The sequence below is a fragment of the Eucyclogobius newberryi genome, unplaced genomic scaffold, assembly GCF_026437365.1.
Source record: "Eucyclogobius newberryi isolate DKJ021-1_F unplaced genomic scaffold, fEucNew1.0.hap1 SCAF_7, whole genome shotgun sequence".
Lineage (NCBI taxonomy): Eukaryota > Metazoa > Chordata > Actinopteri > Gobiiformes > Gobiidae > Eucyclogobius > Eucyclogobius newberryi.
In genome coordinates this window covers 12,970,897-12,995,891 of record NW_027316389.1, presented here as the reverse complement: position 1 = coordinate 12,995,891, position 24,995 = coordinate 12,970,897, and the positions used below count along the sequence as shown (strand labels likewise).

Genomic DNA, 24,995 nt, shown 5'->3' with positions numbered 1-24,995 from the left:
CCCACATGTCAGGAGCAGTTCTCCTCTAACCTGGGTTCTGTGAGCATGTTAATCGCACAGACATGTTGAGGTCCCACTGAGGTCCAGTTCTGAGCCAAAGTCACCATCGCACCAGCGTCTAGGAGACCGTAACCATACGCGTGACTCACTGTAGGAGAATATCAAAGAAAAATACAGTGAATGTATTTATTTATTTATTGTAGTAATGAAATATATATCTACCTGTCTTTCTAAGAGCAAACATTCATTTTGATAAAAAAATAGAAAAAACAAAGCAAATGAACCTAATCCCGTCCTTTTTTCTAAGCTCGGGTCTTCTACCAGAGGCCTTGGAGCTTGAGGGTTCTGCGCAGTATCTTTGCTGTTCCTGCACTGCACTTTTCTGGACTGAGATGTCTGATGTTTTTCCAGGGATCTACTGTAGCCAGTTTGAGGGTCACTGCCCCGAGTGCTCCGATGACCACGGGCACCACTTTCGCCTTCACCTTCCATGCCTTCTGCAGCTCCTCTCTGCGCCCTTGGTATTAAAGTTTCTCATGTTCCTTTTTCCTGATGTTGCCATCTCTTGGTGTTGCCATGTCAAACACAGCAGCTTTCCTCTGCTGTTTATCCACCACCACAAATGTTCTCCACTTTGACCTTGGGGTCTCGTCCTCTGCACACATGTTTCTGTACACTATGCCAGCCATCTGGTTATGGCGCTCCATGTATGCTTTCCCTGCCAGCATCTTACACCCTGCAGTTATGTGCGGGATTGTCTCAGGGGGCCCTTTGCACAGCCTACACCTTGGGTCCTGTCTGGTGTGGTAAATCTTGGCTTCTATTGCTCTGGTGCTCAGGGACTGTTCCTGTGCTGCCATGATGAGTGGCAAGTTTATTTGTAGAGCGCAATTCATACACAAGGCAATTCAAAGTGCTTCACACAACAGAAAAAAATGCATCAAAATCACAGACATGACAGAAATCACAAAAGAGTTTAAGAACTAAAAGAGAAGAGTGCAAAGAAAATCCTTTCAGTCATATGCACAGCTAAACAAAACAGTTTTTAGTTCACATCTTCAGGAAGACTGTTCCAGATTCTAGCTACATAAAACTGAAACGCAGATACCCCAGGAGGGCCTTTGTGCTGTCCTTCAGTCTGGCCCGCTCTAGCCATTGGTAGGATTTCTTGACTTTCTTGACAGAGCCATTTCAGTTATGTTCCGATGGTACATCTCATGTAGGGGCTTGTCCTCCCATGATGGTCCCGCCTCCATTGTTCTTCCTCTGTTTCCCATTGCCTGAGACTTTCACTGAGCACGTAATTTTTTGGAGCCCTGTCCTTGATGTACTTGTGGATCTTGGATGTTTAATCCTGGATAGTGGCTCTCACGTTCACTTGTCCTCAGCCTCCTTCTTAACAGCTAGTGTACAGTCTCGGGGAGGTGGATTTGGGATGGAACCCTCCATGCATGGTCAGGAGCTTTCGCATCTAAAATCTGTGGTCTGTATCTCTTCCTTTGGCCAACTGCTGCAGGACGTAGCTGTTTATTACCCGCGACTTGTTCTTGCCATTGAGCTGGATTCTTAGAACTTGCCTCACTCATTGTATGTATTTGGCTGTTGCCATTTTCCTTGTTATCTCTTCAAGGTTGCCATTTGCATGTGGTATTCCAAGGTACTTGTAACTGTCCTCAATGTCTGCTATTGTTCCTTCTCGGAGTGAGACTTCCCTTCTGTGTGTACTCTTCTCTTTGTCACTATCCGACTACACTTCTCAAGCCCAAATGACATTCCAATGTCAGCGCTGTAGATCCTGGTGGTGTGGATCAGCATGTCGATGTCATGTCATGTATATACTGTATATATAAACATTGGAATGTATTTTTTTTTCTTACAATGTGTAGACAAGTCAAAAAGGCCAAAATCAACTTGCCAACAGTTTATTACAGAGTTTTACCTGCTAACTTTACACTTGTTTAATCTTTGATGTGTTTGTTTACCTCTGCGTCCCACGCCATTGGTCTTCCAGTCTCCAGTGCTCAGATACCTGGGCAAGGATGTTCTCACTACCAGATGCTGCATATCCCTCCAGGTCAAGTTCATACTGCAGGAAAACAGAGAAGGAGGAACATATTGATTTTCTTACAGTTGAGTGTTAAATTATGGGCATGAGAGGTTGCTGATATCCAGTTAAACAATATGGCAGTGGAAAATATGAGGCACATTGGAGTCTTAAAGGTCATAACGTTATAATGGCAGGGGATACACAGTTAGGAATTATTATGTATGAGCTGCAGAGAGAGCCGCAATACAGCTCAGGTCATGGGTTTCATTTAACACTGGTATAGACAAAAAACACCCAAACGTGTTGAATGATCAGTATTATTCATAAGCAGTGGAAATAAGTAAATTACATATGTATTATTACCAATATATTCATTATGAGAAAATAATGAATCACAATTTTCATTTTGATCAATCACAATATTGCGTTCTAAATTGATTTCCTGAACATAAACAAGACTTTTAATGATCACCATTACAAAAACCACATGCCTTTACTGACGGATCGGCTGTGGACCTCTCGACTAAAGAGACCCAAGCTTAATGACGATTACAACAGACTGAAACGATTCATTGCACAGCCCTATTACCTGCATATTTTCTTAAATTAACTGCTTGGTACTCATTTACATGTTCACTTACATTTTTCCCTATTAACTGTTACAATAATAATAAATAATTGATTAGTGGTAATTATTACATTCACTACACGCACAACTGCTACTAAAATGAAGCTCAAGCGTAGTTTCAGCCTTGAAGACTATTCCAGCTGTCTCGCCTGCGCATATATAATATAATATAATATAATATATATATACTCGCATATGAGTCTCTAGGTTGAAAATACTTTCTGCTCCTCTGCCTCCTAACCCTGGTTACTCTCACTAGAAGACTGGTCTGTGCTAATATATTAGTGCTTTCTTTAAAAACATATACAAAAATAGGTTGTATACAAGTAGGGCTAGGTAATTAATCTGTGTTGGTTTTGTCTATGAAATCAGTACTAAAAGTCATTTTTGTTGTACTTGTAAAGAGAAAGAAAGATTTTTTTGCTATATAACCCATTCCTATGTTCCAGAAACATTTAGTGTGAGCATATAGTACGTTTTTTTGAGGCAACACTTTTAAACAAATATACTAAGAAGAGTGCTAACGATACAAAAGGATAAAACATATATATAAATCCCCTCCACAGCTCTGTCTCCATTGTCAGCTCATGTGAGATTAATGAACCTGTCCCCCCAGTCTGACTTCAGAAAAGAGAAAAATAAAAAAAAATCTGGCCTCTAGGAAAGCCAAAGCGTTCTGTCTATTAAATGATTCCATCTGTGTTAACTCCTGTGCGGCTCCAGCCAGATAAACTAACTGCTGTGTTATTACCGCTGCCTGTCAGGAGGGACACTTGCCGATAGGTTTGGGAAAAAGCCACACTTGGTTGCGCGGTTGGTAAACACTAATTTCTACCAACTAATGTGGCAACACTAATACACTTTCAAAGTCAGACTCAATCCACCAAGAAACTCGTCAACATTTTCCTTCAGCAATCATAATAGTGTATGAATTTAGGGGATGAATTCAAAATGTCACATGTGACGGCAAAAACATATTTGATTTCTTGTATAGAGCATCTGAAACAATCCCCTCACTGGCAGTTCATCATCTTAGTTCTATAACACTAGTACAGTATGCATGACACTACTGCAGTTTGTCTGTTTTTCAACACGTTGAAATATTATGTGTAAGAAAACCTTGTTTACTTCACATGGTTGATCTTTCAGGTCCTGCGTGTGTCTGTGTGGGCTTGAGATGCTGATTTGTTTCCCTAATTAACTGATGATCAAAAGCCTAATTTGCAGAAGAGAGAGTTTCCAGGACCAAGGTCAGCGTCGAGTCTCAGTGGTGTTTGTGCGCACATCTCCAAACACGTCCCACAAGAGCACAGCCAGCCGTTTGCAATTACATTTACAATTAAATTAAGAATAATTATAAAAGCTGTTGACTATAACTGTACAATAGAATACTCATTTATCACATTAAGAGAAACTGGAGTTGCACTGCCCCCCAGAGACCTTCAGAGACAGTGTTGTGAACACAAACCTTCCAATTACAGGAGTTTAGGAGACAAATCTGACCAATTATTAATCTTTTTATTGGACCTTTAAAGGGTTATGCATCAATTATTCAAACTTTTGGAACACCTCAGCCTTAATATTTCCGGTATTGTAATTTAGAGTCCAGAAAATCACTACGCACTTAATGGAGGCAATTTCAAATGTATGGACTCGCCAATCCAAAAACACAAAAAAGCTTCTTGTATGTGCTTACATACACAAGTGACAAAGGTTTTGAGTTCAATACCAGGCAGAATTACTAAATTTCCAAGATTATTTGAAACACAGAAATGTAAATGCTAAAAATAAGGCTTCATTAAGGCATGATATAACACCTTTAAATGGCAGCTTCAGCTTGCCTTTGATCAAAATAAAAACATTTTTACTAAATTATTACCAAGCCTAGTTAAATTGGGCCACTAGCAAGTCTGAGCTTGTAGAGGTTGATGTGTCATTGAGTGATTCATGCCAGGCCTGTCATCAGAGCACAGTGTCATGTGCCCCCCACCAACACAGAAAGGCACAGCAAAGGAGATATGGACCACTCCTGGACAACCGAGGAAGAATTATACAGACTCAAATACTATCATTGCTAGTGCTGAATTTTCAGTTTTGGTCAGAAGATATTTTGTGTGGCTTTAGTTGTCAACATGTGGAAATAGATAAAAAGATAAAAAGAAAAAAAAGCATCTATGCAACTCCAGAGTACAGACCAATTAATTTACATCCAGAATCTACACAGGAGGATGAAGAAACTATTGCATTTTATTGGAAATATATGATGCAACGACATCACCGGGGCTTAGACTACATTGGTGTATTTGAATTTATACTTTAACTGACCTCTTCATATGTGCAGCCTATTGCCATATACCGATATTCAATGCTGTTGTAGTTTTAACCATATTACACACACACAAATAATCTTCATTCTTCTTCATCTTGACTGGAGTACAATCTAGATCTGTGTCCGTTCTACTTCTTTGAACCCAAAGAAATGCAATCTCATATCCAGGAAGACAAAGCACTACATTGTGCTCCTTGTACATAGAATAGAATATTCAACAAAAGATGATTCTATTAGCAATTGGTGACTGGTTTGATATTTAATAACATTTAATAGTATTATAAAATAAGTGTGTATGAATCCCAGATCACCAGTGGGCTGTGCTGAAAACACAGAATGACTTCTTTTGCACAGGCGCAGTTGGACTAACAGCAACAAAGTCACACCCATGAGTCCCTGGATGTAAATTCCATCATCATCAGAGGCTCGGGTTCCTGCAGGTTCATCTCACAGGAAAGCAAAGGTCCTGAGTGACAGAACCTCCAGCGGTCCAACGGGATTCACTGAAACGTAGTTATATCCGTAACTCTCGATTCAAACAGTTATGAATGCGTTGTAGCGTTGTCATTAGTGCGTGGGTGCTTTCAGTGTGTCATTGTCACTCACTTTGCCTCCAGCGTCAGAGCGATGATTCCAGCAGCGAGCGGAGCCGAGGCCGACGTCCCGGTGTGAGACTCTGTGCACTTCTGCCTCAGGTCTGTGGTGACCTACGAGACCAGAGGAAGCACAACCTGTAAATTACATGGAAACATCATGTCTGTGGAGCCACTCACAGGTCACACAGCGGCCACTGAATGTCAGCCAAGTGGAGGAGCCAGCCAGGACCAGAGTGCAACACACAGAAGCCAGCTGTATGTTAACGCAGTGAGGGACAAGAGGCAGCTAGTGAATGGTCTGAGTCACAATGAGACCAAGGCAAGGAGCAGAGACAAATTCTAGGCTGTGAAGCATGGGCAGCCAGGTGAAATTACTTGATCTTAAGAAAAATAAAAATATATTGTGTTATGTTTGTTTAAGAATAGCAGATGCCTCAAGTCCTTCAATAAATATATACAAAAAGTTAGACTAAGAATTGAATTTGGACTCATAATGTCCGCTCATGTCACTGGTCGCTCTTTACATCTACCTTTCTGTCCACACTTTCACCCAGTCAGCGTTCTCTGTCAGACTAACCAACATCTTTACACTTTTTCAACTCCAAATGAAAACTGACTTTTAGTGGTTGGTAAGCGATCAAAGATGGGAAATAGCAGTGTTGGGACCACTTGTAGTAGTGACTGCAGTTATGAATAATTGGCACGATAAAAACACACTAAAGTGTCACATTTTTAGTGCAGCCGCCTACTCTCTGGAAGACATACTGTTATTGAACTTAAGTCATGAATCGTGACAGAAAAGAAGAGCAAACCAGCAAACTTTGTGTGCTCTTGATCACGAAGCAATGCGGTGCTATGGGAAAATGGCAAACAATGTGAGAGTGAACATGAGCCAGATGTTCATAGTAAAACAAAACCATCTAATGTGGCCAACATGTGTGAAATGATCTTAATAACCAGACAAAAAGTGCAACAAAGAACATCTGCCTTTTGTTTACATGTTTTACTTCATTGGCAAAAAGTGCAGTGTAAACCCAACAAGATGAGGTCAAACCACATTGTGCCAAAGAGAATGAGCAATTCACTGGTTTCAGAAAGCAAAAGGCTTAATAAAGCTTTGGAATTGCTACTGCAGAAAAAAAAAATTCTCTATGGGAATCTGGTCACCTATTGGTCTTTTTTACTGCAATTTCAAATGAATAAAAACAGAGAGCCTGAACAAAGCAGATGATTTTCATTAAAAATTCAGCTGTTACATAGTGCTATTTTTATATAATTTAAAATGATGCGATGCACTCAGATTAAAATGAAAAATGTAATTAGATTAGGCACAGTGTGATTGTCTGCCTGCGGCACGCTTCAGAAGATTCTGGCTCCAGAGGCACATTACACTTTGTCGTGTTGTTTTCTGAGCCCAAGGCATGTCTTTTTTCAGCTGACGAGAGCCTTGAAAGAAGTGTGAGGCGTCTCGGAGTGTTTCTCAGCACGACTCACTGTGTGTTACATGTTACACCACTGTTCTAGTGAGGACCGCTGGGTTTCTGAGGTGGATTCACGTTTAATATTTTGAAAACAACTTTTGGGAGGTATTTTTTTTCATCAACAGTAACAAAGTACAATACAATATATCTTCGGAAATATTTGAAAGTGCCAAATATTGAACGAATGGTTTCAAAAATCCTGTATTTTAACTGCCTCACATTTTCACAGTTGCACGACAGCACTCACAATCTGCTTCTCTCCTGGGTTGCCGGAGCTGAAGGTGGTGGCGAGGGTGGAGGAGCAGGGCTCGCTGTACCAGGGCACGTTCCCCGACTGGGTGGAGCTGCTGATGGACAGGGTGTAGATGCTGTTGGTGTAGCCGTCACAGTTACAACTGTCCTGCTCCCGGCCGCCGTTCCCCGAGGCCCACACAAAGATGGAGCCCAGCCCGCTGCGCCCCTGTGGACACACAAGAGAAGCAGACATGAGCCAGGGGAAGAGAGATGGGGACGTCTGACACCAGTATTTACATCATTGCATCGCTGTAATCTGAAAAGTCTTTGTAATTTTGATCAATATAGCTCAACCATTAAGTCATATCCTGTTCGACACAACAATGCTGCCTAATGGGTTGCAAAGATTGAGGAATTTCCATGGGAATTATAGCAAATAAATGGGAATTCACAGGAATAAACAGGGAATTAACTTCTGTCTCTAACAAATAGTGATGTACAGAAGCATAACAACCTCAATGTAAGCAAATACACTTTAATGTCTGCTTTCACAGCCACAGTTGTGACAGTAATAGCAAGAAAATCCAGGCCTCCTACTGCTTCATTGCTGATTTTCAAACCTTCTGTTGGCTAAATTAACAATTTTGGTTAAATCAACAATTTTGGAAAAATCCTCTGAAGAAACTGCTGTTGTTGGGCACGAAATATTATTTAATTTGATCTGATTTGATATTTTAGTTCAGTCACATCTGAACACACATGATCATTTCTTAGGATCACACACACGAAACCAAGGACATTTTGTTGACTTGTCAATCATAGCGTAAACCCCAACCTCAACAGTCAATACATTGACATTTTAGAAGGATTTTATTTTATTTTCCTTTAAATAAAAGGTAATTAATGTGATCATTTTGAAAGCAGAATGTCTCTGAGGATGACTGCACTGTGCGAACATTATGTCGCTTTCTCTGGCAAATGTCCCAGGTGTCTCCCTATACAGCTGGGACAGATTCAACCCTCCAGGTATCAATTATAGTTAAAAATGATGAAATGTGGGCATGAACAATGCATTTTATCTGCTTAAATGGGCCATTAATTCAGATTAGATTAATGCCTTTTCATTAAACTCGTAGGACCATTTACCACATCTAGATAGAATATATTCCAGCAGATTCTGACCTGTTCATTCTTCGCTGTCCTTTCTGCTTTCTATGTTTATATTTGTGACTGGTTACCGGCTGCTATAGACACACATGAGGACTCAACAAAAAAGGGACAACAAATTTAAATTAAGGGTATTGGCTGGGAGTCTGGTTTTACACTTTTGTCTATGTGGGCTTTTCAATTTTGGCGCATGAGGTCAGAAGCTAAATATGTCTTTATAATTAGTTTGTGGGGAAAACATTTTGCAAAACACAAAATAGGCTAGGTAAAACAATTTATTCCCTACAGTAGATTGCAGTCAGCGAAATGGACTTGAGCTGTGAAGCAGAGACAAAACCACAAACCGCTACAAATGAGGCCAGGAAACAATGGATTTCAAACATCACCATTTGAGCTATGGCACACGAACAAAACACAGGTTCAGGCCTTTTGCAGAATGCACAACTGCAACTGTTTTGGTGTGCATCTGGAAATGTTGAAACAGAGCAGAAATAACAAGGCAGCACAAGAATTGAACCAAAAAAAAAACCCTGATATATGCAAAGACATTCTACTTCCATACAACGCACACGCATATCACGCGACGGTGTTTTGTGTCAGACTGTTGTCAGCGGTGCAATTGTTTAGCTGTTCCTTTTGTGGAAGATTGTAATGGCTGTCTGTTCTGCACACTGCTCGCCTCAGCCGGGCCTGTCATAGCATCAGTTCCACTATTTTTCTGTTGACACTCACATTTCTTGTTCGGTATTGCAACACACTTTACCCCAGTGAACTTTGATGAATATTTTCGGGCATTTTCAGGCTTTAACTGATGATGAAGTCTGAAGTCAGGCTTTGTGGGTTTCAATATTGCGGCTTCATATTGTCATTTATATCTATTGACTCATATTTATCTATTGACTTACTCAGACCGTAATCTGAAATAAAACAATATAAGACTAATATGAGAAGCGTGAAGGCGTCTCACTCACTTTCACTATTCCAACTGGGTCCAACTGACGCACACAGCAGCGTATTTATTGCTGTCTTTACTTTATCCTAATCTTCCCCTATTAAACTGTGGTATGTGGAGCATTTTATGTCTGGGATGTGATGAATTTCTTCAGTTTAAAAATCATTAGTTTCATTCATTTATACCCCAATTATTGCGCTTCTGCTCAAACTCATCAGATGTGATGCAGTGACACATGGGAAATGACGGCATTAACATAATAGATAATGCCTTTCCATTTATTCCTTTTTTTTGGGTCCAACTCAGACTACGGTAATTGGAAATCGTCTCCTTCACTTTAGACTAAAATTAGAGTTTGGATGTGACCGTTTGTGACATGAGATGTTTTGGAAGGAGATAAGCTCCACGTCTTGGAGCCGAGAGGCAAGAGCCGGCCTGACCTGGGTGATTCCTTGGAGGAACGCCTCCTTGGCCAGTTTGGCAGGACCGTCCAGAGACTTCCCATCATCCTCGGGGCCCCAGCTGGCACTATAGATGTGGATGTGCTGCCGGTTTAGACTGAGCGAGTGAGCCTCCACCACGTCTGTCACCTCCCCGTCCAACATGCGAACACCTAAATAACACAGTATTTTTAACAAGGGAGTGAGAAGTGGAGAGAAGGGACAGATGGTGAAGATGTAGAAAATCTTATCTTCAGATTGAAACAGACAAGTCAGAATCTGAGAGAGAAGGCACAGAATGACATTTCAATAAAACGTACAAATCTATAGATCCAGAAACCAATCTTCCTTTATATTCTGCCATCAAAAAGAGGCACCAGGGCAGTAATTTCACACCACATGACACCACTTTGTTTTTCTTTATGTACAATTGCATATTCATTAAATCAAATATGGTGTTCATGGTTTGTGACCCAAAACATACATAATATTATATGCATTTTTGTTTTGTTTACTGTTCTGTATTAAAATGTGATACAACACTACACTTCTAGACCTGACGTAAATGTAAATGCAGTTACTAGTCTAGTCAAACTGTCAAAACGCAGATTGATGCAAAATGGCGCTCAAATGACTGTTAACCAACTGACTACAAGTACACTATACAATGTGACATACTGGATATCCCCTCTATTATAGTCAGGAGTGGCAATTACCCAGGGGGCTTTGGTATTCACTGCCCCAACAGTTTGAATACAGAGCAGATGGAAAACACTCAAACTAGAGCACAACACAATTGCAGCCGCAAATACTAATCACAGCCATTACAATTCTAATCAACTTCCCGCTGACTCTCAATACCTTATTAAACCACTGAAGAGTAAGCCCCCCACAGCTACGGCAAGCCATAAGGGAGCTATTCCAGAAAGAGGAGGTGGAAGACGGAGGCAATGGCACTATAGGTGAATCAGTGTGTGGTCCATTATACATTTCCTGGAAGCAGCACTGGAGGATAATTATTACTCTTTACCTTTACTTATGTAGTTTCGTTAACCTTTCAAATACATCACTATTCATTATTGTTATTCAAAAAACTGTAAAATATCATAAAAAAAAAAAAAATGCCAACGGGTGGAATAGTCACAGATGGGATGGCAGCAGAGTACAGCTGGTGTGATATTTCAAAATGGCATTCCTTCCTTCCTTTAATGTTTTATACAATGCAATTTCACCCAAAATTATATCTTGCAGATCTCAGTGGCAGCCGCAGTTAAAGGGACAACACTGCAGCTCAGACCTCGCCATATTCACGCTGCTGAAAGAAAGTGTAGGAGATTTTCTGCCGGTCTGCTGCTCCTCAGACGGCAGCACATTTACCAGATTAAGGAGGATCCCCTGGATGCCTGTGGGAATGTCGTCAGTGTATTTGCAGCAAACACAAATTACCTGAACGTTAATGGTGTTGGGACAGCATGGGACAAATGGCTGTGTCCGTGATTAATAATAATAAGTGTTTGAGGTGTGAACCACATTTTGAAACCTTCCTGGGCAACTTCATGGTCAAGCAAGTGTGAAAAATGCGTGTAAAAATGTAATAATACTGCCAAACCTCTCTAGGTGTAATTTGACAGAGCAGGATTTGATGTTATTAGTTGACTTAATTTGTCCAAAAGGACGTTTGTCTTAGTTGGATAAACAAACTGTCACAAAATATTTACTTCTGCTGAAAAAAACAACAACCCAATGAACCAGCCTTTGTCCTGGTGCAGTGGGACAAAAACCTAAAGCACAACACCCAGAAGACAGTGGAGACTTCAGGAAGGTCCCCTCCCCCTGTGCCCCCCTGCGCCCCCCTGCTCTGACAGTCTCCCCTCACTGTAAAGTCTCTCTACTTCTCAGGCTACTCAATCCAGGGCTGACCATTAGCTGAAGCAGTGTGGTCTGGGGCCCGGGACACAGACTGTGCAGAGTTGAGAAGCTGCAGCCTCTTCAGGACCCCAGAGGTTTCACCTCCCCACAGGCAGGAGGTTACAGTCCAGAACCTCTGTTTCTTCTCTCTGTCATTGGGAAACACTTCATAACTCACTTTAACAATACTCTGATGTTGGCAGGGCTTGTATTGCACTATTTATTCTGTCCAGTGGATATATATCTATTATTTCGATGTCCTATAATGACAAAAACATATTTACAGCATGAAAAAACTTCCTACTTCCTACTTTTACTTTCTATTTTGAAGACTCTTTTAACTAATTGAAAAATGATGCGTGGGGAGCTGATGCAAAATGCCAATTAGAGCTGATTTCAGCTAATGAGCAAGCCCCCTGTCACTTAGCCGAAATGCTCATTAATTACACAGTGTAACAGACAAATGCAGAATCAATAAGTGTCTAGACATTGCCACGGCGCTCTGATCTGGAACAGCGCTGGCAGAATGTTGCGCTTCAAACTGTCATGTTGGAGCAGCGCTGACTTGAGAGGTTACAGGCGATAATGAGAAACCGGATTTTTTTTTTTTTTTTTTTTATCATGCTCTTGACTCATGATCATCACCTTGCCATTTAAAACAGCCAAAACCAACACACTCACACACAAAAATCATGTAAGATTGTACTTTTTCTTGATGCTATTGGGCCGAGCATAATTGTGTTCTTTCATAACTCACCTCCGATCTTAGCATTGTAGGCTACACCCACACCACACACGCCATTGTTGGCGATGGCGGCAACTTCTCCAGCGCAGCGAGTCCCATGTCTGAAAGACAAAGAAACATTGTTCTGTATCATGTTGAGTCGAAATAAGTTAGAAAACTTTTCCAATTAGCAAAAAGAGTTAACTGTTTAGGCCAAGTAATAATTGTTGCAGACCGAACCTGCAATGTGCAACTTTCAAATGAAGTTGGAGGTTTGATACTAAACTTTGGAGAATAGAAGACTATGAAAAATCAGAACATATTTTTGCAATCAGAGGATGAGGTTCAAGTATCACTAAAAGTGAACAGACCATAGAATGAACCATCAAAGTGCATAAGTGAGCTTGAGTGAACATCCTTTGGTTGAAATGCTTCTTCTGACAAACATTGTTGGTAGATCAGTCAGATCCTCCGGGCCACAGGTCAAGCCCCCACAGGTGAAGACTGCCGTGGTGTGTGAATGTGTGAGTGAATCGGTGAGTGGATCCTTCATATACAATGCTTTGAGTGCCTCGAGCGTAGAAAAGAGCTATAAAAATGTGACCATGATTAAAAAATAACTTTAACCCTTACAGTACACTTTTAAGCATCAATAGTATACATTTTTCAATATATGTACCACGTCTATTGGAGAGATTTTTGTGTAGACCAGAGTAACCGTCATGCTCGATACCAACTGAGCTACACCTCATCACAAAGTAACTCTAACACTCAAAGTACAAAGCTCTAACCACATTTTTGTTCTGAGCTGTAATTTCGTTTAGATACATTATCTCCACCTCCATCTCCTGCTCGTGGACGCCTCCGGAGGCCGACTACGACTCCTACACCGTGGAGTGTGTCCTCCAGGAGGCGCAGGTCCTCCAGGAGGCGCAGGTCCTCCAGGAGGCGCAGGTCCTCCAGGAGGCGCAGGTCCTCCAGGAGGCGCAGGTCCTGGTCTACTCCAGAAGGACCGGCCGAGAGTCCAGCTTTTACCTGATCACCGGTCTGGAACCCCACCGACGCTACACGGTCACTGTGAAGGTCATTTCTGACCGCATGACCAGCGAGCCCGCCCAGGACAGTGTCATCACCATGATCGACCGTGAGTACAGGTCTAAACCAGGGCTAAACCAGGTCTAAACCAGGGCTAAACCAGGTCTAAACCAGGGCTAAACCAGGACTAAACCAGGGCTAAACCAGGACTAAACCAGGACTAAACCAGGACTAAACCAGGTCTAAACCAGGACTAAACCAGGACTAAACCAGGTTCTGTGTTCTCTCCTCAGGTTCTTCTGCGTTCTCTCCTCAGGTTCCTCAGGTTCTCTCCTCAGGTTCTTCTGTGTTCTCTCCTCAGGTTCTTCTGTGTTCTCTCCTCAGGTTCTTCTGTGTTCTCTCCTCAGGTTCCTCAGGTTCTCTCCTCAGGTTCTTCTGTGTTCTCTCCTCAGGTTCTCTCCTCAGGTTCTTCTGTGTTCTCTTCTCAGGTTCTTCTGTGTTCTCTCCTCAGGTTCTCTCCTCAGGTTCTTCTGTGTTCTCAGGTTCTTCTGTGTTCTCTCCTCAGGTTCTTCTGTGTTCTCAGGTTCTTCTGTGTTCTCTCCTCAGGTTCTTCTGTGTTCTCAGGTTGTTCTGTGTTCTCTCCTCAGGTTCTTCTGTGTTCTCAGGTTCTTCTGTGTTCTCTCCTCAGGTCCGCCTGTTCCTCCGTTCTCGACTCGTGTCAGTGAGAACTCTCAGGTTTCGCAGTCGTCTGTTTTGTTCCGGTTCAACTGCAGCTGGTTCAGTGACGTGAACAGAGCCGTGAGGTTCTTCACGGTGGTGGTCACAGAGTCTGATGGTACGTTTCAAACTGGCCGTGACCCTGGACCATGGTTCCGGCTGCGTTCTGCACACACAGTTCAGAACCTTCACTCTTTCCCTCAGACATGTCCAGTTTGCAGCCGGAGCAGCGCCACCCTCTGGCCTCCTACAGGGACTACAGTTCCAACAGCTCTGTGCGCTCCTACCAGACCGGATACTTCTCCAGCGTGTGTCCCGAGGGCCCGGACCGAGGGCCAGGTCAGGACCGGGGTCAGGACCAGGATAAGGACCAGCACCAGGACCAGGTTTTGGACCGCTCTGGACAGGGGTTCAACATTAGCCTGGGGACTGGGATGGCTCTGCTCGGAGGACCATGTTGGAGGAAAGATTTCTCCTCACATTTCTCTTCTCTCACAAGAGGCTCAGGTTGTATACTGGGAGCAACAGGAGAACATTCAACACGACACCTGCTGTGTCCTAATTTGGCACAGTACAAATCTGCACTATCCCATTTCTCAACCTTGGGCAGATGGACTCCTAGTGTGACGCTTAGGATTTACTCAAAGCCCCCAAAAAGCAAGAATGAAAGCAGAGGAATGCTGCCAAAAATAGAAACAAAGCTTCATTTCTGACAAGCGAGATTCATAACAATATTAGAAATTCATATGAGGCAGCTCTGACTCTTCTTTTGTTTATAAACCCAGAAAATTGAAAAATCAATGCTTCAGAACATTATATGGTGTGTTTGTCTGAGAACTACTAGTATCCTGTTCCTGATGTCTTCATAAATGTATAAAAGTATGTATGAATGTAAGTTTGCTTTGCGGTGGATATATTGGCAAACCACGTCTATCAGCGAATAAAAAATGAATGAGGTGATGCCTGGTGAAAACTCACGTTGGCTTGGCATATCCGTCCAAATTAGAAATGAGACGATATCGATGTGCATGAATAATTCACACAGAGCCTCATTAATACCTCAGGACTGTCCGCAGTGTCAGGACGGTGTCAGAAGATTACCTATCAAACACCATCTGCTTATCAAAAAGACCTCCAGCTCTGCATCCACAAAAGCTGACCTATTGATAAGCCACAACCTTTGGAGCCATGACTTAATTAAGAGTTGTTGTTATTTTCATATTTTGTCAGATACGTTAAAGATACAGCAGTGGAAACAAGCCAAATAATCAAGGCATACAATTAAAGTAAGATATATTTTGGATTAGATTGAGCAATATATAACAATTAGATTCAATTGTGAATGTTGTTGAAATAATAAAAGATGCCACAAAAAGAGCTGATTCAAAATAAAAAAGTGTGTGAGTTCTGCTCATTTGTGATTTATTTGACCAACATTTCACATTTGTCTGATAATTAAATCTCATCTAATACGCTTAGAGACAGGTTTTAACATGACATAATATTGTTTGACCATTGTTATCGGAATACTCAAAAAAATGCATGATAGAGAAGAAAAAAACGTTGCACTGGAGTATGAAATGCTGTTGCAAGTGTGAAAATAACAAATAATATCACATATAAGTCGCTCCGGACTATAGGTATATATGTATAAATATAAGTATAAGTCTTACCCCGGCCAAAACTATGAAAAAAGGTGCGACTTATACTTCAGAACATACGGTAATTACCTTCCACTGTACAATACAAGACAGCAAACACAATTTAACCTACTTTTCAGTGTTCTTCGGGGAGAACTCCAATATCAGAAAACAAGATTTAGTCGGTTTATGGTATTTAACCTACTGATACAGAGAGGTCACTTTAATTGCGTAGATAATGTATTATACCTGGCCATATGTTGCGGTGCAGGCCTCGGCGTTGGGTGTTTGTCGGTGAAAAATGGCCTCGTGTCAGGAGACTTGATGAAAACAGCTGGCCTCACTGACATTTCAGGGCACGAAATAAATGCGACGTTCTACAGGATGTGTTGTTTTCCCTTTGACATGACAGTTATAGTTCTTTCAACAAGTAAGAATCAGGGTACTCTATTAACGATTAACTTGACCGAGTGAAAGTCATGGCAAGGTCAGGGTCAAAACACAATGTGACGACTGCAACAGCGTTAACTGTGGCGCATGAGCAGCAGCATGTCTCAGGGTGAGCGAGCGGAACTGCACATAATAATAAATCGGAAGACAAATGTAATCTATTTTAATTAGCTAGGGAAAATGGAAGATATTCACTTTCAGAGCTTTTAATGGTGGAAATTGCTGGGCCAATTAAAATCATCGTGGAGAAAAGAAAATGATACTAACGTGTGTGATATATTGTCTAAAAGTCTCAGTTTGAATTGGATATTTGAGCTTTTTAACAGCTTTTTAACAACAGGTGTTTATGGATCATCAATATATCATAGGGGTGAAATAACATATACATAAATAATAACATATCAACTAATCAACTCCAACAACAGACTATACAGTGCATACACATAGGAACATAACAGGTTTTATGACTCAGATGGAGCAATAATTACGTCAAAATGAAACAGGAAACTCTAAATGACAATGATTTATCGATTAATTAAAAAAAAAAAAAAATCATCAGCTTCCTTGATTAGCAAAATAAAGTAATATAGTTAAAGACTTTAAACTGCAGAACACCACAAATAATGTGATGGCAATGTCTAACTACAATGGCAGCATCAATAACCATCAAAACAACCAAAATAACAATTGACTATGATTGAGTATGTTCATTCATCTTGTAGATAACTAGTTTACTGAAATAATATCCACAAAATGAATACTAAAATGACTATATGTACACAATTTTATTTTTTAACATGGATTCTTCATGTATTCCCTGTTTTTGCCATTCAAAATAACGTTGAGTGAAAATTCATAGACAACAGTGCCACGTGATTGACTGCAAATGAGTCCCTTCTTATTCAGTGTGTCTCGTCTACCAAAGTGCTACCTGCCTGCTCTGTGCATTCTACAGACTTCCCCTGTGCTCACATCATCATCATCTCATCTACACACATCAGTCATGTTTTCAGAGCGCGGTGCATGGTGGGGCCGGGGTTTGGTAAATAGCGTCTGTCAATCACCTCCTTCCCTCTGACTAACTAACTATACCTGTCCACGGTTTCATATGGAGTTTACGACTGTTAAATACTGTAGATTTCAGTATGGGGCCAGTATGAATCAACATGAAAATACGTCTGTAGTCAAATTTAAAATCCTATTCCTGACTTACAAAGCTATAAATGACATGGCCCCATCCTACCTCAAATATGCTATAGAACCATATCATCCAAACAGTGCTCTTTATTCTCAAAATGCTGGCCTTCTGGTGGTCCCAAGAGTCTCTAAAAGCACAGTAGGAGGTAGAGTGTTTAGCTTCCAAGCTCCCGTGTTATGGAATCAGCTCCTGTCCATGTTAAAGAGGCCGACACAGTCTCTTCATTTAAGACCAGGCTTAAAACGTTCCACTTTGAAATCACGTATGGTCAGGACAGTTAGGAACAGAAATAAAAAAACTACAGTTTCCTAGCTACGCTGCCCTAGGAGCAACTATGCTGGGGGAAGTATGGCAGCGTAAGGGATCATCTCAAAATGGGTTGAAGCTGAAAAGACTTAATTTTTTTCGTCTCTCTCTGGACCCCCTCCCCCCCAAAAGACTTTGGTCTGGCTTCACATAAAATTTTACACGTTGATAAAACGATAGTAGCTTTAGTGAACATCCCTGAACATCCTTTGGTATGTTTATATTTAGAAGTTATGAACTCTCTAAATAATGTCACCTGTCGCGCATGTTTGTTTACTCAATCCACATGGTCCACAGGCCCTAGGGGCCCTAGGGCACATCCCATTCAACCCAAACTGTGAGATGACCACATTGAGATATTCTCTAGAGGATGAGAGAGTGAGAAACTAATGTTTCTTGTCAAAACCTGTAATTGTCAATTGCCTGAGTTTAGACCTTAGACATGTCAGAATGACAGAAGCAGAACATGTGCTTTCATCTCAGTGAGAATCTCCCGTCTTCTGTGATTGGCCGAAACCTCATGTGGGTTTGCACGTTACTAGAGCCAAATCTCTTTATCATTTGCTGCGCCGCTTCTTGCCGCAAAAAAGCTTTTCCAACTTTTCTGCACCAGCCACGTTGGCGACGGCGACGCCCGCCCCGCTCCCCGCGCAGCGCTCGCGGCAGCGCTCGCACAACATTTGATTTTTCACTTGCAATCTGTTGACGATCGATGACCTGTGGATCCAGATGCTCCTCAACTGCCTGGAGAAACAGCCTCCCTGGAGAAGCGGTCTCTACCCCATATGGACGGTTCGTCCTCTGCCTCGAGGAACTGGTTCTCCTCCTGAGTGGGTCCAGTGCCACTGTCTATTTCGCGTGTTGTATGTGTCTCTTTTTTCACCATCTTTTTTTAAGCCATAAAGGCCTACGGTAATTTAATTGTTTTGATGTATTATCTCAATAAGCAGTCACACTAATGTTAACTCAAACAATTCTTAACAAGGTCGAAGTTTTATTCATAGGACAGGTCCATTTTTCCAAGTCATTTTTTGTTGGTGAATCAAAATGTAAATGACGTTATGGCTGGTTGGATACAAAGAATGTTTTTGCTACAGAAACAAGGCAAGTCAGGCCAAGATGGTATATCGTGCGTGCTTCTTTTTGTTGATATAAAGATTTGATTGTTACCGAAGCAGAAAGATGTAGATGTAGATGCAGAAAAGCCACTGGGCTGTGTAGATTTATTATACAGCAACGTGGGCTCCTCTTGTGCTGCTCATTTAAGGAGGGCTAAACAAAACCAGAACAAGCAGAGTAGACAATGGGCTTCATTTATTCTGTTTGAAAATGGAAGAAAAATGCTCAGAGCACTGTGTTGTTTGTGCGTGTAGAGGGACGTCACAGTGGCTGAGTCAGAATGTTAAAATAAAAGACAACACCAGCTTGAGAGTTAATGTTGAGGCAAAGTATAATGGAATTCACAGAGTGACACAGGCAGTAAGTCTTAGTCTGTAAAAGAAACAAGATCAGTTATAAGGATGGGACAATATGGAACATGGATGGTGTGATAACAGTTACCATAAAAAAAAGGGATTTTGTGTATTTTATTATGCTTAACAAAAACAAGCCACATCTTAACTAAAAAAGTATTTGTATATAATGCTCGCTGTGCAGATTTGGGAAAATAACAAGCAATTAGCAACAGGAAGCCTACTCTGTACACATAAGGATTGTCATGTCTGGGCTGAAATACAATTCAAACTACTCCGGCCTGTTTTTTTTTATACAATATTTGTGATGTCAGGGAAGTATACGATGACCAAAATTTTCATGAACTCAAGGCTGTGAGGAGCTCGTTTTTTTCCACAAACCCAGTGAACTGCATCAGCTCTGTTAATACAGCGTGGAAGCTAATCTCTGTGATAGTCAAACCGTGGCATTTTAATTCTAAATCATCCCATCCCTAGTAGCATTTTTACTAATATTGCTAATACACATACAATGAATTATACCAAAACACCACACACTTTCCTATTGCGATCATTCGAGGAATATTTACGCTCACAATAACTTGCTTCTTGCATAATGAACTGCACGTTACAATATATAAAAAGCTATATATGTTTTAAGAACTAATAACCGTTTGAAGAATCCATTCAAAGTTTTGTGAAACTAGTTTTATTCCTATCCAGTAACTTAATGTTAAAGTTATTTCAAAAGGAGGATGGCTTTCTCCCACATACTGTAGTTTGTAGAGTTAATAGTTGATCTGTTAAAAAAGAATACACTTTCAGTCACGCTACAGAACAACTTTCCAGAACTCATATCTACATTTGAAGACTTGTTTATTGTAGCATGGAATGCTTTATAACCATAAACATAATCAGACACAATGAAGCAAAATGTCACATTTAAAAAGCACTTAAATAGGCCCTCAAAACACTTACCCAAGGACACAACTGCACTAGGGTTAGGTCAAGTACACCTAACAGAAGAATACGTCATCATGTTTAGTCAAAGGCCATAGTCATTACCAGAGAAACAGGACTGGCAAATACTTGTGTGGTAAAGTGTGTTTTTCAAATGAAACAGCAGATGAACCGGTCTCTTGGCTGTAGGATTGGTCTAAAGACAAAGCTTTTGTTGCTAAATCAGATAATGGTTAATCAACTTTTCACTATTCTTCTAGAGTACGGAAGAACAGCAAAGACTGGGATTTGCCTAATGCAGTAAATCCACAGTTGATTTTATGTAACGGTTTCGCTTCATTTGTACGTCACGTTGTGAGAAAATTTAAGCAAACAGTTAAGTTATCCAAGTTAAACTATGAATTTGGCATATTTACAGGAAGAGCGATGATGATATACACTACCATATATATTGTTTTTTACTAGAATTACAAGAGTTTTTTGTGCGTCTGCCATAATAGAACAGAGCCACACAAATGAACATAGAAAATCCATAGCACCGTGACAGTAAGTGAAAAGAAATGATGCACTTTGGCTGCTTTGTAATGGTGCACGCAGCTAGTCTGTCACACATGCTCTTTAAATATCTAGCTGTTCAAGGGCAAGCGTATTAGTCAGGTGTGCGTCACTCGTATTAGTTGTCCACACTCATAAACCCAAGGGATATAGAAACTGACAGAGTCGCTTCCTGGAGCCAAACTAAGAAGAGTGTCTGTTGTGTACAGAGCGAATTTGAAGGGAGAGTTGACTGCCAACATCACAGAGCTGTCTGGCAAAAAAAAACAGGCCACCCCCTGCAGAATAAACAAGACAGGGGAAACGTTCATAATTCAGCTTTGACAAAGGGTGGCAGCGGTGTGGGCAATAAACTCATAAACTCCTTTTAACAGTGTGAGGTCTTTTATCAGAAGACAGCAGCAGTGTCTACAAAGCCCAAAACTTTCCTTTTAAAACTGCAAAAGCCAACATTTTTCTTGTAAGAGTACTTCCCCCACTAAATGATATAACAAGCACTTTAAGGGTGAGCGATATGCCAAAAAACTGCAATCACAATTTCGATTTTTATTATGATACAGCTAAACTTACAAACTTTATTTTGTCTTGAGGAGGTTACTAAAGTAATTAGCTTTTTCTGAGAGTTCATGCTTAATTGTAATTGGTTGAATCCACCTGTCACTCACTTGGAGCGTTGCCGAGACTGGCCGACAGGAGGTGTGGTGGGAAAAGTGTCCTTCTTTGTGCATAGAGCGATATTCAAAGGTAAATTAGTGAATCGTGACATGGCGATATTACCAATAAGGCCATATCGTCAAAGGAGCGAGATCACGATTCCATCTTTATGGCCTTTTTGCACAGCCCAAGACAAAATCAGAACTAACCGTATCAAATTGTAAAACCTCCTTTTGATCAAGAACGTGGAGAAAAAAAAGCTTGGGTGTTCCATACTGCGCTGCTTCATCACCTGAAATAGATGTCAATACTCAAATTTCCATGTGTGTGAATAGTATCAATGCACCAAAGGGTTTGAAAGAGCCGGGTAAAGTTAGAGCTGTGGGTTTAAATAACCTTTCTTTTAACCAGTTTGTATTCAATATCATTCAGTCAAACAAGCACGCTACAACAAGCACAATGTAAATAAATAAAATGTACTGCGTGTGGTGGGTGATGTTCGACAGAGACGGGGCATATCTCAAATATAACTATTGAATGAAACGCTGGCTCTACTGTCACATTTCATCATCTTCGAAAAAGCAATCGAAGGCGAGCTTTACCGCCGACGCCACTTTGATCACAATATTCCAGGTCAAGGAAGGGGAAGGTAATGTTTTCGCTCTGATAGAAAATCAATACGACTTGCGGCCGTCTTTTTGGAATATATTGCAATTATATACAAGGTTACAACACTATTAACAAAACGAAAACATGGACATTCTAGATCAAATACACAACACATCTTAATCACTCGTACCCGCGCTCGATTGTCCGTTGAGGTGGCGTGGGGTGTCACACTTCTATTTTTAACAAGCACCAAGAACCTATTGCATATTTCTGTTTGGACAAAAGCTCTGATCTTGTAGCTGACAGGGACCTTGTTTTGTTTTAAGGAGAACACTTAAATATTGCATGCGCTAAGTGACTTGGAGGAGCTGGAGCAGACGTGGCAGTGGTGTGGCTGTCTGTTTGGATTTGTTCTCTCCACAGCTCTGGTTTGTCCTGGCGGTCCCTCGACATCTCTGCATTACAAATACGGAGTGTGGAAGTGTTGAAATGTTAATACAGCAAGCTACAACTGCAGCGACATCTCAGATACACACCTTCTCAGGCCAATGCCAACTTCCCTTGACTTTACGGTTTTAAATACAGTAATCTCCAGAGGCAGTTATAATTGTCTTCTAAAACTCGCATACATTTGCAAAGACGTCACAGACAAACATAGTGACAAAGCGTATAAAGCTTGAGCTAGTTCTCTTGTTCCTGGTTAGGGATATCGATTAAGTGTGTTGTGATTATTGTGAGAAATTTAACATTTAACAATTATTCATGATTATTCTTTGATTTTCTTTCATTCCCATTGTCTAACATGTTACTATCCTACAAGTTTGTGACTGTCTTTACGAAACTGAACGTTCTAAAAGACAAAATCAAGTGATGACGAAAATAGCAAGATAAAAAAATGCATCCACATTTTGGTCATTTTTTTGGACAATTATCGATTTACCTAATGATCTTGACATCCCTAGCCCTGGTTAATTATATATTTTTTGTCTACAGAATGCTTGCCTACAGGTTAAACGTCAAGGTTTACCCGAGGTGGCAGTACTTTTTATGCACTACAATGACCTGTGTATTGGAAACACAATAGTTTTGACAGTGGCATTATTTCACTGCCACCAGCTGTCACTTTTACAGATAATGTATTGACCTCTGTTAGTTTTCCGTTTTCCGCTGACAACTCTGTGATGTATAAATTAACATATGATTTGACTCCTGCCTCCTTCAGCAATAACGTTGTGCACACCCAGGCAGCGTCAGGGAAAATCAAGGATCTAATAAAATCGACAAGCTTTGGGTGCAAAGAGCCAGTTTGTTACCACTAGCACTGACACTTTTCACTATTTGCACTTTAAAATACATTACAAAAATTACACTTTTATCCCATTTTTAGATCAATCTTTCATTGAAGCAGCCTATCCTGGAGGGAAAAGGGAGAAATGATTAGGTCATGTGCAATATAGAGTGTAATATTTGTGTTTTGAGGATGTTTATTTGTTTGTATGTTAATGCAGTTCCTCTGTTCTTGTGTCCACGAGTCAAGGAGTTCCCGCCCGGACCAAGGCAGAGGAGGGGAGCATTATGGGGGGTTTAAGGGTTTTTATCGCTGTTAGGTGTTGGTTTTAGGGTTTTATGTATATATATGTGTGTGTATAGTTAAATGTGTATGGGTTTATTTGTTTTTTATGGAGGTTTTAGTGAGTTTTATGCGCTAATGAAGATGCTAACATCCCTGTCAATCGCCCTAGTTTTACCCAATTGTGTGAAGGGGATAAAAGGCGCCTGGAACTTCAGTCCTTGTTCTGCTGCACAATGCACTTTGCACTTTAATTTGATTGAAAATGAAAAAGATGAGGACCACGTCAATGACTCGTCTCACTTAACTCCAACTACTAAAGGCCACACATCCTCTTCAGTAAGTGCCTTTCTGTGTGGAGTTGGCATGTGCCCTGTGTCTGGGTGGGTTTCATCCCCCCCAAACATGCACAATCCTCCAGCTATGGTAGTCCTGACAAAAGCGCGCTCACGTTCTGCAGATGGGTCCTCAGACGCTGCACTGTGACGGCCCTGCTTTCCCCAGCGGTATTGAGGGATGGGAAGGCAGAGAATTCAGTTTTCCCACAGGGAGTTTAGAAAGTGTACCTTGTATTACTACTCCAATCAATTGTCCATAAATCATAACAAAAATTGTGTGAAAACAGGAAAGTTACATTCTAAACCGAACTGACAGAGGGTGCATCTGAGTTTCAAAGGGTTCTATTAAGTGGCATTATTTAACGCACCTGAAATGAGAGTGCAAACACTTTTAAATGACATGGCAATGCACCCTTTTGTAAACCCGGGCCTGGTTACATTCATATTTACCAACAGCGCTTTCCACAGTTACTAACAACAGATCTGATCCTTCCATTCATGTGACGAGAATGTGATGTTTTAATATCATAAGCTCGATCATATTCAAACGAGTTGATGACACATATGGAGGACCCCGAGAGCCCTGTAAAAGAATATTCATTAAATAAATAAATTAATAAAAACTTCACCTTGGCCCTCCTGCACAATGTAAAGGAAATATTGTTTGAAAGATTCCTTTAGGGGTCCTCCACTGACACAGTGTGAAAGAGCGCAAGCCAAAGGTAAAAACAGACAAAGCTGGCACTGACAGTGTTTATGTGGGCGGATTTCCAACATGTAGAGAAATGCATCGTCCTCCGACAAAACAACATCCTCATCCTTCATTTCAATTTCTAACAACTAACATTTTATATTTTTTCACTTATCATTTCTGGCTTTACAAAGCGTTAACATTTATAATACATGCCTATTAAACGTTCATATTCTGGCAAAAACTGTCTCAACAGACGAAGATGTCAAGGTTCTGTGACTCACAGACTGTGAAAGATGAAGGTAAACAAACAAC

At 40.9% G+C, this 24,995-nt stretch overlaps 2 protein-coding genes across 3 annotated transcripts in view; one reads left to right on the top strand and one right to left on the bottom strand.

The window, feature by feature from the left end:
* The window catches only part of furinb (furin (paired basic amino acid cleaving enzyme) b), a 143,979-nt gene that overhangs the window by 60,800 nt on the left and 58,184 nt on the right, over positions 1-24,995 (bottom strand). For both annotated transcript variants that reach the window (XR_011924510.1, XM_072434774.1), the window contains exons 6-11: positions 12,540-12,628; positions 9,875-10,047; positions 7,329-7,541; positions 5,611-5,711; positions 1,983-2,086; positions 31-148 (exon numbers count right to left, since the gene is read on the bottom strand). Coding sequence is in view for 1 of the 2 variants with exons in the window: in XM_072434774.1 (XP_072290875.1) it covers positions 31-148; positions 1,983-2,086; positions 5,611-5,711; positions 7,329-7,541; positions 9,875-10,047; positions 12,540-12,628 (798 nt within the window). In the remaining variant the exon portion in view is untranslated. The remainder of the gene's footprint in view (positions 1-30; positions 149-1,982; positions 2,087-5,610; positions 5,712-7,328; positions 7,542-9,874; positions 10,048-12,539; positions 12,629-24,995) is intronic.
* Positions 13,346-18,682, top strand: LOC140349254 (receptor-type tyrosine-protein phosphatase beta-like). The gene is made up of 5 exons (XM_072435528.1): positions 13,346-13,424; positions 13,497-13,650; positions 14,230-14,376; positions 14,463-14,714; positions 18,582-18,682. The coding sequence occupies exons 2-5, from the start codon at positions 13,605-13,607 to the stop codon at positions 18,680-18,682; spliced, it is 546 nt and encodes a 181-aa protein (XP_072291629.1). The 5' UTR covers positions 13,346-13,424; positions 13,497-13,604.

Excerpts from the sequence above, each read along its gene's own strand:
- LOC140349254 (XM_072435528.1), top strand. The coding sequence starts at position 13,605 with ATGACCAGCGAGCCCGCCCAGGACAGTGTCATCACCATGATCGACC. Across the intron at positions 14,377-14,462 it reads GGTGGTCACAGAGTCTGATG|ACATGTCCAGTTTGCAGCCG; the intron begins GTACGTTTCAAA and ends TCTTTCCCTCAG. Across the intron at positions 14,715-18,581 it reads GGCTCTGCTCGGAGGACCAT|ATGCTCCTCAACTGCCTGGA; the intron begins GTTGGAGGAAAG and ends CTGTGGATCCAG.